Source organism: Coregonus clupeaformis, unplaced genomic scaffold (genome assembly GCF_020615455.1).
Source record: "Coregonus clupeaformis isolate EN_2021a unplaced genomic scaffold, ASM2061545v1 scaf0164, whole genome shotgun sequence".
Taxonomy (NCBI): domain Eukaryota; kingdom Metazoa; phylum Chordata; class Actinopteri; order Salmoniformes; family Salmonidae; genus Coregonus; species Coregonus clupeaformis.
The window spans coordinates 135,545-151,028 of NW_025533619.1; the positions used below are offsets into that span (position 1 = coordinate 135,545).

Below are 15,484 nucleotides of genomic sequence, written 5' to 3' on the forward strand. Positions count from 1 at the left end.
TCAAAGTTCTTGAAATGTTCCGTATTGACTGGCCTTCATGTCTTAAAGTAATGATGGACTGCCGTTTCTCTTTGCTTATTTGAGCTGTTCTTGCCATAATATGGACTTGTTCTTTTACCAAATAGGGCAACTTCTGTATACTCCCCCTTACCTTGTCACAACACAACTGATTGTCTCTAACGCATTAAGAAGGAAAGAAATTCAACAAATTAACTTTTAAGAAGGCACACTTGTTAATTGAAATGCATTCCAGGTGACTACCTCATGAAGCTGGTTGAGAAAATGCCAAGAGTGTTCAAAGCTGTCATCAAGGCAAAGGGTGGCTATTTGAAGAATCTAAAATCTAAAATTTGGTTACTACGTGATTCAGTACGTGTTAATACATAGTTTTGATGTCTTCACTATTATTCTACAATGTAGAAAATAGTAAAAATAAATAAAAACCCTGGAATGAGTAGGTGTGTCCAAACTTCTGACTGGTACTGTATGTAAATGTGATATTTAAGTTGTTTATTTTTTATAGATTTGCAAAAATTCTAAAAACCTGTTTTTGCTTTGTCATTATGGGGTATTGTGTATAGATTGATGAGAGAAAAACACAATGTAATAAATGTTGGAATAAGGCTGTAACGTAACAAAATGTGGAAGAAGTCAAGGGGTCTGAATACTTTCAGAATGCCCTCTATTTGACAAAAATCTGTGCCACTCCATTTAGTATGATACAGTGAGGGAAAAAAGTATTTGATCCCCTGCTGATTTTGTACGTTTGCCCACTGACAAAGAAATGATCAGTCTATCATTTTAAATGGTAGGTTTATTTGAACAGTGAGAGACAGAATAATAACAAAAACAATTCAGAAAAACGCATGTCAAAAATGTTATAAATTGATTTGCATTTTAATGAGGGAAATAAGTATTTGACCCCCTCTCAATCAGAAAGATTTCTGGCTCCCAGGTGTCTTTTATACAGGTAACGAGCTGAGATTAGGAGCACACTCTTAAAGGGAGTGCTCCTAATCTCAGCTTGTTACCTGTATAAAAGACACCTGTCCACAGAAGCAATCAATCAATCAGATTCCAAACTCTCCACCATGGCCAAGACCAAAGAGCTCTCCAAGGATGTCAGGGACAAGATTGTAGACCTACACAAGGCTGGAATGGGCTACAAGACCATCGCCAAGCAGCTTGGTGAGAAGGTGACAACAGTTGGTGCGATTATTCGCAAATGGAAGAAACACAAAATAACTGTCAATCTCCCTCGGCCTGGGGGTCCATGCAAGATCTCACCTCGTGGAGTTGCAATGATCATGAGAATGGTGAGGAATCAGCCCAGAACTACACGGGAGGATCTTGTCAATGATCTCAAGGCAGCTGGGACCATAGTCACCAAGAAAACAATTGGTAACACACTACGCCATGAAGGACTGAAATCCTGCAGCGCCCGCGAGGTCCCCCTGCTCAAGAAAGCACATATACATGTCCGTCTGAAGTTTGCCAATGAACATCTGAATGATTCAGAGGAGAACTGGGTGAAAGTGTTGTGGTCAGATGAGACCAAAATCATGCTCTTTGGCATCAACTCAACTCGCAGTGTTTGGAGGAGGAGGAATGCTGCCTATGACCCCAAGAACACCATCCCCACCGTCAAACATGGAGGTGGAAACATTATGCTTTAGGGGTGTTTTTCTGCTAAGGGGACAGGACAACTTCACCGCATCAAAGGGATGATGGACGGGGCCATGTACCGTCAAATCTTGGGTGAAAACCTCCTTCCCTCAGCCAGGGCATTGAAAATGGGTCGTTTATGGGCATTCCAGCATGACAATGACCCAAAACACACGGCCAAGGCAACAAAGGAGTGGCTCAAGAAGAAGCACATTAAGGTCCTGGAGTGGCCTAGCCAGTCTCCACACCTTAATCACATAGAACATCTGTGGAGGGAGCTGAAGGTTCGAGTTGCCAAACGTCAGCTTCGAAACCTTAATGACTTGGAGAAGATCTGCAAAGAGGAGTGGAACAAAATCCCTCCTGAGATGTGTGCAAACCTGGTGGCCAACTACAAGAAACGTCTGACCTCTGTGATTGCCAAAAAGGGTTTTGCCACCAAGTACTAAGTCATGTTTTGCAGAGGGGTCAAATGCTAATTTCCCTCATTAAAATGCAAATCAATTTATAACATTTTTGACATGCGTTTTTCTGGATTCTTTTGTTGTTATTCTGTCTCTCACTGTTCAAATAAACCTACCATTAAAATTATAGACTGAACATGTCTTTGTCAGTGGGCAAACGTACAAAATCAGCAGGGGATCAAATACTTTTTTCCCTCACTGTATGTTGCTTTACGTTAGGTTACATTACATTGGCCTATGTAAATCCGGGACACTCATATTAGTATGATATGTTACGTTTGGTATGACAGTAGGTTACTTAATGCAAAAACTAAAGGAGGGTGATTGGTTGGGGTGGATGGGTGGGCGTATAACGCGAACATCTAGCAACCCAAAGGTTGCGTGTTTGAATCTCATCACAGACAACTTTAGCATTTTAGCTAATTAGGAACTTTGCAACTACTTTTATTATTTTTTTTATTTTTATTTCACCTTTATTTAACCAGGTAAGCCAGTTGAGAACAAGTTCTCATTTACAACTGCGACCTGGCCAAGATAAAGCAAAGCAGTGCGATAAAAACAACAAAGAGTTACATATGGGGTAAAAAAACATAAAGTCAAAAATACAACAGAAAATATATATACAGTGTGTGCAAATGTAGCAAGTTATGGAGGTAAGGCAATAAATAGGCTATAGTGCAAAATAATTACAATAGTATTAACACTGGAATGCTAGATGTGCAAGAGATTATGTGCAAATAGAGATACTGGGGTGCAAAAGAGCAAAATAAATAACAATATAGGGATGAGGTAGTTGGGTGGGCTAATTTCAGATGGGCTGTGTACAGGTGCAGTGATCGGTAAGGTGCTCTGACAACTGATGCTTAAAGTTAGTGAGGGAGATAAGAGTCTCCAGCTTCAGAGATTTTTGCAATTCGTTCCAGTCATTGGCAGCAGAGAACTGGAAGGAATGGCGGCCAAAGGAGGTGTTGGCTTTGGGGAATGACCAGTGAGATATACCTGCTGGAGCGCAGACTACGGGTGGGTGCTGCTATGGTGACCAATGAGCTAAGATAAGGCGGGGATTTGCCTAGCAGTGATTTATAGATGGCCTGGAGCCAGTGGGTTTGACGACGAACATGTAGTGAGGACCAGCCAACAAGAGCGTACAGGTCACAGTGGTGGGTAGTGTATGGGGGCTTTGGAGACAAAACGGATGGCACTGTGATAGACTACATCCAGTTTGCTGAGTAGAGTGTTGGAGGCTATTTTGTAAATGACATCGCCGAAGTCAAGGATCGGTAGGATAGTCAGTTTTACGAGGGCATGTTTGGCAGCATGAGTGAAGGAGGCTTTGTTGCGAAATAGGGAAGCCGATTCTAGATTTAACTTTGGATTGGAGATTATTTATGTGAGTCTGGAAGGAGAGTTTACAGTCTAACCAGACACCTAGGTATTTGTAGTTGTCCACATACTCTAGGTCAGACCCGTCGAGAGTGGTGATTCTAGTCGGGTGGGCGGGTGCCAGCAGCGTTCGATTGAAAAGCATGCATTTAGTTTTACTGGTGTTTAAGAGCAGTTGGAGGCTACTGAAGGAGTGTTGTATGGCATTGAAGCTCGTTAGGAGGTTTGTTAACACAGTGTCCAATGAAGGGCCAGATGTATACAAAATGGTGTCGTCTGCATAGAGGTGGATCTGAGAGTCACCAGCAGCAAGAGCGACATCATTGATATACACGGAGAAAAGTGTCGGCCCAAGAATTGAACCCCAAGAATTCAACTGTGAGAGACGGAATCTAAAACAAAAATCCAGAAAATCACATTGTATGATTTTTAAGTAATTAATTTGCATTTTATTGCATGTCATAAGTATTTGATCACCTACCAACCAGTAAGAATTCCATCTCTCACAGTTGAAGTGTACCTATGATAAAAATTACAGACCTCTACATGCTTTGTAAGTAGGAAAACCTGCAAAATTGGCAGTGTATCAAATACTTGTTCTCCCCACTAAATGGAGCGGCACAGATTTTGTCCAAATATAATACATTTTGTTCTGAGACAAGGTTGCAGCGGTAATGCCCCAGTAATATAGCACATTCAGATTGTTGGTGCAATGTGTTTATGTCCTCATAATTTAGGTACAATGTGTGCTTTATGAACTCACAGTCCTGCAGTAGCTGTGTTTGCATAATATCCCCCCTGCTCACAACATGAGGGTATACGTGCAGATTTACACACCGAGAAGACCAGGACTATTATACTGTTTAACATGAGACATTGGCAATGTTCTGTCCTGACAGTCCTGCACTAAAAAGGAGCAGAGTGCATTTATGAGTGGAAGTGATAAAAAGATGTGGGCTTGTATCAAGGGAGGAAATGTGGATGCTTGGAAGGAGCTCATATTTGGGGTTGGATGATACAGAGATAAAAAATACCTTAAAATCACAAAATGAAAAGGAACATAAATATGTTCACTTTGTGTGTGAACCTACCCAGTTTTGTGCTGAACTGTTTATTGGTTATACGCACCAACCAAATATCCTTTATATCCTATCTAGGTCTAGAAGCTCTACGAGGAAGAACTCAGCATGCCAAATGAATATGATGTCTAAAGCTTCAGCCTACAGCCTACAAGATATTATTATTGTAGCCTTTCTCTGTAGCCTGTCAACTATGTGTCTGTCTATCCCTGTTCTCTCCTCTCTGCACAGGCCATACAAACGCTTCACACCACGTGGCTGTTGCCACTCTAATCTGGTGGTCCCTGCGCGCACGACCCACGTGGAGTTCCAGGTCTCTGGCAGCCTCTGGAACTGCCGTTCTGCGGCCAACAAGGCAGAGTTCATCTCAGCCTATGCTACCCTCCAGTCCTTCGACTTCTTGGCGCTGACGGAAACATGGATTAACACAGAAAACACTGCTACTCCTACTGCTCTTTCCTCGTCTAACCATGTGCTCTCGCATACCCCGAGAGCATCTGGTCAGCGCGGCGGTGGCACAGGAATCCTCATCTCTCCAAAGTGGACATTCTCTCTTTTTCCCCTGACCCATCTGTCTATCTCCTCATTTGAATTCCATGCTGTCACAGTCACTAGCCCATTCAAGCTTAACATCCTTGTCATTTATCGCCCTCCAGGTTCCCTTGGAGAGTTCATCAATAAGCTTGACGCCTTGATAAGTTCCTTTCCTGAGGATGGCTCACCCCTCACAGTTCTGGGTGACTTTAACCTCCCTACGTCTGCCTTTGACTCATTTCTCTCTGTCTCCTTCTTTCCACTCCTTTCCTCTTTTGACCTCAACCTCTCACCGTCCCCCCCTACTCACAAGGCAGGCAATACGCTTGACCTCATCTTTACTAGATGCTGTTCTTCTACTAATCTCACTGCAACTCCCCTCCAAGTCTCCGACCACTACTTTGTATCCTTTTCTCTCTCGCTCTCCTCCAACACTACTCACTCTGCCCCTACTCAGATGGTAATGTGCCGACGCAACCACTACGTTCTCTGCTAACATCAAAGCGGTGACCCGATCCTGCAGGTTCATGCTCTACAACTTTCGCAGAGTACGACCCTACCTTACACAGAAAGCTGCACAGGTCCTAATCCAGGCACTTGTCATCTCCCGTCTGGATTACTGCAACTCGCTGTTGGCTGGGCTCCCTGCCTGTGCCATTAAACCCCTACAACTTATCCAGAACGCCGCAGCCCGTCTGGTGTTCGACCTTCCCAAGTTCTCTCATGTCACCCCGCTCCTCCGCACACGCCACTGGCTTCCAGTTGAGGCTCGCATCTACTACAAGACCATGGTGCTTGCCTACGGAGCTGTGAGGGGAACGGCACCTCCTTACCTTCAGGCTCTGATGAGACCCTACACCCAAACGAGGGCACTACGTTAATCCACCTCTGGCCTGCTAGCTCCCCTACCTCTACAGAAGCACAGTTCCCGCTCAGCCCAGTCAAAGCTATTTGCTGCTCTGGCACCCCAATGGTGGAACAAGCTCCCCCACGACGCCAGGACAGCGGAGTCACTGACCACCTTCCGGAGACACTTGAAACCCTACCTCTTTAAGGAATACCTGGAATAGTGTAAAGCAATCCTTCTACCCCGCCCTCCCCCCCCCCCCCCATAAAAAAAAAGAAGAAAAAAAGTGGTTGTCCCACTTGCTATCATAAGTTGAATGCACCAATTTGTAAATCGCTCTGGATAAGAGCATCTGCTAAATGATGTAAATGTGAATGTAAATGATCCAGCGTACCTAACCTTAACCACACATCCATGGCCAGTGGTGGGAAAAGTACCCAATTGTCATACTTGAGTGAAAGTATAGATACCTTAATAGAAAATTACTCAAGTAAAAGTGAAAGTCACCCAGTAAAATAGTACTTGAGTAAAAGTCTAAAAGTATTTGTTTTTAAATATACTTAAGTATCAAAAGTACATGTAATTGCTAAAATATACTTAAGTATCAAAAGTAGAAGTAAAAGTATAAATCATTTCAAATTAGTTATATTAAGCAAAGCAGATGGCACCATTTTCTTGTTTTTAAAATGTACGGATAGCCAGGGACACACTCCAACACTCAGACATGATTTACAAAAGATGCATTTGTGTTTAGTGAGTCCGCCAGACCAAGGCAGTAGGGATGACCACGTGTTATCTTAATAAGTGCTTGAATTTCACAATTTTCCAGTCCTGCTAAGTATTCAAATTGTAATGAGTACTTTGGGTTGTCAGGGAAAATGTATGGAGTAGAAAGTATCATATTTTCTTTAGGAATGCAGTGAAGTAAAAGTAAAAGGTCTCAAGAATATAAATAGTAAAGTAAAGTACAGATACCCCAAAAAACTACTTAAGTAGTACTTTAAAGTATTTTTACTTAAGTACTTTACACCACTGTCCACGCCACACAGCCCATTCAGACAAGGCCAGGGATATAAGAATATCACTGTCGGCCTGACCAGGTTTTGTGCTGTGAGTCCCTGAGCTGTGTAACACTAGAGGAGAAGAGACGAGAGACAGACAGTTCTGTAATGAGCTGTCACATCACTGCTGTGTCCATGGTTCTCCTGCAAATCACCTTTGAGTGTAAATGGCTCGTGATAAGACCTTGTAATCATCGTCATTGTAACGCCCTTCGACTCCGAGCAATGGCATTATTATCTCAACTGTCAATGGATCAATAAAGCTTTGTTGTTGTCTCTGTATAATGGATCGATCAAGTTTTGTTGTTGTCTCTGTATAAAGGATAAATAAAGTTTTGTTGTTGTCTCTGTATAATGGATAAATACAGTTTTGTTGTTGTCTCTGTATAATGGATCAATAAAATGTTGTTGTTGTCTCTGTATAACGGATCAATAGAGTTTTGTTGTTGTCTCTGTATAACGGATCAATAAAGTTTGTTGTGTTGTATCATTATAGGTGTGAGCATCTCAGCCAACCAGGATGTGGAGACAGACATGGAGACCTTCCAGATGGAGATTGATAAGGAGAGCAAGAAGTGCATGTTTAGGACCAACGGCGGTAACTACTGGACACTGGTCTCCCACGGAGGGATCCAGTCCACAGCCACGGAGGTGTATGTATCTATTTTACACTCACTAGTTTGTCATGAGAATGCACACCACAGAGTTGGCTACAGACGGTTTCCCAATTCATTATTTTTGACATTCTTGCTAACATGCTAACATTATCTGTTGGACATTCAGATGTTGTGTTACCAGAACTAGCACACATGATTCAACTCATCAAATAATAACCACATGAATTTAATCATAGTGTGATTGTTCTGGAATAGAACAAGTATGTGCCACAGTTTAGGGTGCCTGAAGAATGGATAGGGAAACCCCTCTACTAAAACAGATCTACGACCTGAGGATATACAGTTGAATTAAGTTACACTTAAGTTGGAGTCATTAAAACTCGTTTTTCAATCACTCCACGCATTTCTTGTTAACAAACTATAGTTTTGGCAAGTCGGTTAGGACATCTACTTTGTGCATGACACAAGTAATTTTTCCAACAATTGTTTACAGACAGATTATTTCACTTATAATTCACTGTATCACAATTCCAGTGGGTCAGAAGTTTACATACATTCAGTTGACTGTGCCTTTTAACAGCTTGGAAAATTCCAGAAAATGATGTCATGTCTTTAGAAGCTTCTGATAGGCTAATTGACATCATTTGAGTCAATTGGAGGTGTACCTGTGGATGTATTTCAAGGCCTACCTTCAAACTCAGTGCCTATTTGCTTGACATCATGGGAAAATCTAAAGAAATCAGCCAAGACCTCAGAAAAAAAATTGTAGACCTCCACAAGTCTGGTTCATCCTTTGGAGCAATTTCCAAACGCCTGAAGCTACCACGTTCATCTGTACAAACAATAGTAAGCAAGTATAAACACCATGGGACCACGCAGCCGTCATCCCGCTCAGGAAGGAGATGCATTCTGTCTCCTAGAGATGAACATACTTTGGTGCGAAAAGTGCAAATCAATCCCAGAACAACAGCTAAGGACCTTGTGAAGATGCTGGAGGAAACAGGTACAAAAGTATGTATATCCACAGTAAAACGAGTCCTATATCGACATAACCTGAAAGGCAACTCAGCAAGCCACTGCTCCAAAACCGCCATAAAAAAGGCAGACTATGGTTTGCAACTGCACATGGGGACAAATATCGTACTTTTTGTAGAAATGTCCTCTGGTCTGATGAAACAAAAATAGAACTGTTTGGCCATAATGACCATCGTTATGTTTGGAGGAAAAATGGGGTGGCTTGCAAGCCGAAGAACACCATCCCAACCGTGAAGCACAGAGGTGGCAGCATCATGCTGTGGGGGTGCTTTGCTGCAGGAGGGACTTGTGCACTTCACAAAATAGATGGCATCATGAGGAAGGAAAATTATGTGAATATATTGAAGCAACATCTCAAGACATCAGTCAGGAAGTTAAAGCTTGGTCGCAAATGGGTCTTCCAAATGGACAATGACCCCAAGCATACTTCCAAAGTTGTGGCAAAATGGCTTAAGGACAACAAAGTCAAGGTATTGGAGAGGCCATCACAAAGCCCTGACCTCAATCGTATAGAACATTTGTGGGCAGAACTGAAAAAGTGTTTGTGAGCAAGGAGGCCTACAAACCTGACTCAGTTACACCAGCTCTGTCAGGAGGAATGGGCCAAAATTCACCCAACTTATTGTGGGAAGCTTGTGGACTGCAACCCGAAACGTTTGACCCAAGTTAAACAATTGAAAGGCAATGCTACAAAATACTAATTGAGTGTATGTAAACTTCTGACCCACTGGGAATGTGATGAAAGATATAAAAGCTGAAATAAATCATTCTCTCTACTATTATTCTGACATTTCACATTCTTAAAATAAAGTGGTGATCCTAACTGACCTAAGACAGGGAACTTTTACTAGGATTAAATGTCAGGAATTGTGAAAAACTGACTTTAAATGTATTTGGCTAAGGTGTATGTAAACCTCCGACTTCAACTGTAAATGAGCAGTTTTACATAATGTCGCTTATGAGGGCATTCATCGAAACACTTTGGTTTAAACAATAAAACTAGATATTTTTTAAACAACCTTCCAAGAAATTCAACTTTTTAAAAATAAGCTATATTTTCATTGTTTTCTTTCCTCCCCCATCCGGACAACCACAGGGAGGCCAACACAATGTTTCATATTGAATGGCTCGGCCGCAGTGTAGCACTGAAGGCAAGCAATGGGAAGTACGTGTGCACCAAAAAGAACGGGCAGCTTTCGGCCGTCAGCGATTCCGTAGGTAAGTGCTTCGAGATCCAAATCTCTGATGTGATTCATTTAGCATAGAGATCACGTTATCTTTACCCTCTCTAACAGTACCGCTACAACGTGTCACGTGGAATGTGCTCACCACAACTGAGGGATGAATGAGCACATGTCATGTGTAAAGAGAATTGGCACCTGATCAGAGGATGAAAAAGAGGAAGAATAGAAGATCAGTGGTGATCAAAGGACAGGGATGAACTGGGACCAGAAATCGGCCCGGGCATTTCCCACACTGGCCCATTTCTCTCCCCTCAATGTTCCCACACTGGCCCATTTTTCCTCTCGGGCCCCATTACTAGCTTAAAAATAGAATTCTGACAGATCCACTGGGCTAAAATCCAGTGGCCCTTCTGGCATTTGTCCAAACTGCCCTATGTCCTTACTGCCCTATGTCCATACTGCCCTACGTCCCTACTGCCCTACGTCCCTACTGCCCTACGTCCCTACTGCCCTACTGCCCTGCTGCCCTACTGCCCTACGTCCCTAAAGCCCTACTGCCCTACTGCCATACTGCCCTACGTCCCTACTGCCCTACTGCCCTACTGCCCTACGTCCCTACTGCCCTACGTCCCTACGTCCCTACGTCCCTACTGCCCTACTGCCCTACGTCCCTACTGCCCTACGTCCCTACTGCCCTACTGCCCTACGACCCTACTGCCCTACAGCCCTACTGCCCTACGTCCCTACGTCCCTACTACCCTACTGCCCTACATCCCTACTGCCCTACTGCCCTATGTCCCTACTGCCCTACGTCCCTACTGCCCTACTGCCCTACGTCCCTACTGCCCTACTGCCCTACGTCCCTACTGCCCTACGTCCCTACGTCCCTAAGGCCCTACGTCCCTACGGCCCTACTGCCCTACGTCCCTACTGCCCTACGACCCTACTGCCCTACGTCTCTACCACCCTACCACCCTACGGCCCTACGTCCCTACGTCCTTATGGCCCTACCACCCTATGGCCCTACGTCCCTATGGCCCTACCGCTATACGTCCCTATGGCCCTACCGCCCTACCGCCCTATGGCCCTACGTCTCTATGTCCTTACGTCCTATGGCTCTACCACCCTATGGCCCTACATCCCTACATCCCTACATCCCTATGGCCCTACCACCCTATGGCCCTACGTCCCTACGTCCCTACGTCCCTATGGCCCTACCACCCTACGGCCCTACCGCCCTATGGTCCTACTGCCCTACATCCCTACGTCCCTACGGCCCTACCGCCTACCACCCAATGGCCTTACGTCCCTACGTCCCTACGTCCCTACGTCTCTACGTCCCTACGGCCCTACGGCCCTACCGCCCTACCGCCCTACTGCCCTACCACCCTACCGCCCTACCGCCCTACCGCCCTACTGCCCTACCGCCCTACCGCCCTACCACCCTACGTCCCTACGTCCCTACGGCCCTACATCCCTACGTCCCTATGGCCCTACCACCCTATGGCCCTACGTCCCTACGTCCCTATGGCCCTACCGCCCTACGGCCCTACCGCCCTATGGTCCTACTGCCCTACATCCCTACGTCCCTACGGCCCTACCGCCTACCACCCTATGGCCCTATGTCCCTACGTCTCTACGGCCCTACGGCCCTACCGCCTACCACCCAATGGCCTTACGTCCCTACGTCCCTACGTCCCTACGTCCCTACGTCCCTACGTCCCTACGTCTCTACGTCCCTACGGCCCTACGGCCCTACCGCCCTACCGCCCTACCACCCTACCGCCCTACGGCCCTACCGCCCTATGGTCCTACTGCCCTACATCCCTACGTCCCTACGGCCCTACCGCCTACCACCCTATGGCCCTATGTCCCTACGTCTCTACGGCCCTACGGCCCTACCGCCTACCACCCAATGGCCTTACGTCCCTACGTCCCTACGTACCTACGTCCCTACGTCCCTACGTCCCTACGTCTCTACGTCCCTACGGCCCTACGGCCCTACCGCCCTACCGCCCTACCACCCTACCGCCCTACCGCCCTACCACCCTACGTCCCTACGTCCCTACGTCCCTACAGCCCTACGTCCCTACGTCCCTATGGCCCTACCGCTATACGTCCCTATGGCCCTACCGCCCTACCGCCCTATGGCCCTACGTCCCTATGTCCTTACGTCCTATGGCTCTACCACCCTATGGCCCTACATCCCTACATCCCTATGGCCCTACCACCCTATGGCCCTACATCCCTACATCCCTATGGCCCTACCACCCTATGGCCCTACTGCCCTACGGCCCTACGTCCCTATGGCCCTACCGCCCTACGGCCCTACTGCCCTACGGCCCTACGTCCCTACGTCCCTATGGCCCTACCGCCCTACGGCCCTACGGCCCTACGGCCCTACGGCCCTACGTCCCTACGTCCCTACGTCCCTATGGCCCTACCGCCCTATGGTCCTACTGCCCTACATCCCTACGGCCCTACGGCCCTACCGCCTACCACCCTATGGCCCTACGTCCCTACGTCTCTACGGCCCTACCGCCCTACGGCCCTACGCCCCTACGGCCCTACCGCACTACCACCCTACGTCCCTACGTCTCTACCGCCCTACCGCCCTACGTCCCTACGTCCCTACGGCCCTACGTCCCTACCGCCCTACCGCCCTACCGCCCTACATCCCTATGACCCTACCGCCCTACCGCCCTACTGCCCTACGTCCCTACGTCCCTATGGCCCTACCGCCCTGCCACCCTATGGCCCTACTGCCTTATGGCTCTACCACCCTACGTCCCTACTGCCCTATGGCTCTACCACCCTATGGCCAGTCCTTTTCAAAGAACATGTTATTAAAGCCTCACCTGGCTGTGACCCCACTCTCAGGGGGAGTTGGGATATGCAAAAAAAACATTTCCCACTGGGCAAAAACTGATTGAATCAACATTGTTTCCATGTCATTTCAACAAACATATTCAAGGTGAGGACGTTGAATCAGCGTGGAAAAATGATTGGATTTGCAAAAAGTCATCAACCTAAAGGAAGTTTGTCATTTTTTCACCCAACTTAAATTCAATGTCATGGTGACATTTTTTGTTGATTTCACGTTGAATTCACATTAGTCAACCAAATGTAAATCAAAAATAGATGTTGAACGTCTGTGCCCAGAGGGTTCCAATTCACACATGCGTATTAATACACACTTGTAGATGTGGGAAATAGGACAGATATAAGCACCCACCAAATTATTATTATTGTTATTATTATTGTTATTATTGTCATTATTGTTATTATTATTGTTATTATTATTGTCATTATTGTTATTATTATTGTCATTATTGTTATTATTGTCATTATTGTTATTATTATTGTTATTATTGTCATTATTGTTATTATTGTTGTTATTATTGTCATTATTGTTATTCTATCTTCCTGTTGTTGTGTTGCAGGTGAAGATGAGCTCTTCCTGATGAAGCTCATTAATCGGCCCATGTTGATCCTGCGAGGGGAGAACGGTTTTGTGTGTCATCACAAGAGCTCCAACACGCTGGATGCCAACCGATCTGTCTATGACATCTTCTCACTGCTCTTCAGCGATGGCGCCTACCACATACAAAGTCAGTGTGTGCCGTGTGTGTGCCGGTGGAGGTTGGATGTGTGTGTGTGTGTGTGTGTGCTTGCATGGATGCATGTACGCATGTTTGCATGTGTGTGTATGTTTTCATGTCCCACGTATGTGTAAATGTTCTATCTGCATGTGTCCTGCTGTCTTAGAGTAAAAGGTGTCATAGTCCTATCAGTATTATTGTGTCCTGCTGTCTTAGATTAAAAGGTGTCATAGTCCTATCAGTATTATTGTGTCCTGCTGTCTTAGATTAAAAGGTGTCATAGTCCTATCAGTATTATTGTGTCCTGCTGTCTTAGATTAAAAGGTGTCATAGTCCTATCAGTATTATTGTGTCCTGCTGTCTTAGATTAAAAGGTGTCATAGTCCTGTCAGTATTATTGTGTCCTGCTGTCTTAGATTAAAAGGTGTCATAGTCCTATCAGTATTATTGTGTCCTGCTGTCTTAGATTAAAAGGTGTCATAGTCCTATCAGTATTATTGTGTCCTGCTGTCTTAGAGAAAAAGGTGTCATAGTCCTATCAGTATTACTGCAACGTACACCAAATTAAGTATGTGACCCTTCATCTCTAACTAACAATAACGTTGTCCATCTCCACTCAGGCGTGGGTGGAAAGTTCTGGTACGTCTCCAGCAGCGGCCTGGTGTGCTCAGACGGAGACAAGCCTGAGGACTTCTTCATGGAGTTCCTGGAGCACGGGCGAGTGGGAATCAAGGGCAAGAACGGCAAGTACCTGCGTGGGGACAGCGGCGCGCTGAAGGGTGACTCTGCAACCGTGGACCCCTCCTGTCTATGGGAGTACTAACCTGGCGCGACCTCCGATGACCCCTGAAGTACGTGGAGGGAGAAAGAGAGAGGGGCAGTATGGAGGGTGAAGGAGAGAGGGGCAGTATGGACAGTGAAGGAGAGAGGGGCAGTATGGAGAGTGAAGGAGAGAGGGGGGACCTGGTTCCCACCTGGGTTCACAGCTCAACCAACAAAGATACAGTACACAGACTGACTGGGGAACATTTTCACTACTCTCCTTTCTACGTTAGCTGCATAGGGGAGGCCACTCCCACTTTTTTGTTTTGTATTGGTAAAAAGTGAAAATGTGTAGAAAGTTATTTATTTGTGTTTATTTTATTTTATTTTATTTGTTTTCCAAAAAAAGCATATGTTATCTAAATGTTGTTGTTTTTTTCAAGTGACATTGCCAACATCAACAACAGAGAATACTTAATCAAATCTGCTAATTTTGGTCACTCACACAGCCTATACAAAAAGGCATTACATGCTGTATACCGGTACTTAAATTATTATCTGGATGCCTGAATAAAGGCAGCTTTTCACGTTAATATTTCTTGTTGTGATGTTTACTGTTGTCTTCAACAACAGTGTTATCAGTACAATGATTGCCCAACACTGCTCCCGAACATACTCACTGCTTCCAAAGAGGACAAGAAATCAGCTGTGTAGCCCAAATGGCCCTGTGTGTGTAGCCCAGAGTAGCCCAAATGGCCCTGTGTGTGTAGCCCAGAGTAGCCCAAATGGCCCTGTGTGTCTAGCCCAAATGGCCCTGTGTGTGTAGCCCAGAGTAGCCCAAATGGCCCTGTGTGTGTAGCCCAGAGTAGCCCAAATGGCCCTGTGTGTGTAGCCCAGAGTAGCCCAAATGGCCCTGTGTGTGTAGCCCAGAGTAGTCCGAATGGCCCTGTGTGTGTAGCCCAGAGTAGCCCGAATGGCCCTGTGTGTGTAGCCCAGAGTAGCCCAAATGGCCCTGTGTGTGTAGCCCAGAGTAGCCCGAATGGCCCTGTGTGTGTAGCCCAAATGGCCCTGTGTGTGTAGCCCAGAGTAGCCTGAATGGCCCTGTGTGTGTAGCCCAGAGTAGCCCAAATGGCCCTGTGTGTGTAGCCCAGAGTAGCCCGAATGGCCCTGTTTTAATTTCATTTTTTACATTTTAGTCATTTATCCAGAGCGACTTACAGTTAGTGAGTGCATACATTTATTTTATTTATT

At 45.7% G+C, this 15,484-nt stretch overlaps 1 protein-coding gene across 1 annotated transcript in view; it reads left to right on the forward strand.

Moving 5' to 3' along the window:
- The window catches only part of LOC121568701 (fascin-2-like), a 37,129-nt gene extending 21,645 nt beyond the window's left edge, over window positions 1-15,484 (forward strand). Inside the window, exons 2-5 of the mRNA XM_041879095.2 lie at window positions 7,530-7,686; window positions 9,782-9,903; window positions 13,313-13,480; window positions 14,092-15,484. Coding sequence (XP_041735029.1) covers window positions 7,530-7,686; window positions 9,782-9,903; window positions 13,313-13,480; window positions 14,092-14,294 — 650 coding nt within the window. The 3' untranslated portion in view covers window positions 14,295-15,484. The remainder of the gene's footprint in view (window positions 1-7,529; window positions 7,687-9,781; window positions 9,904-13,312; window positions 13,481-14,091) is intronic.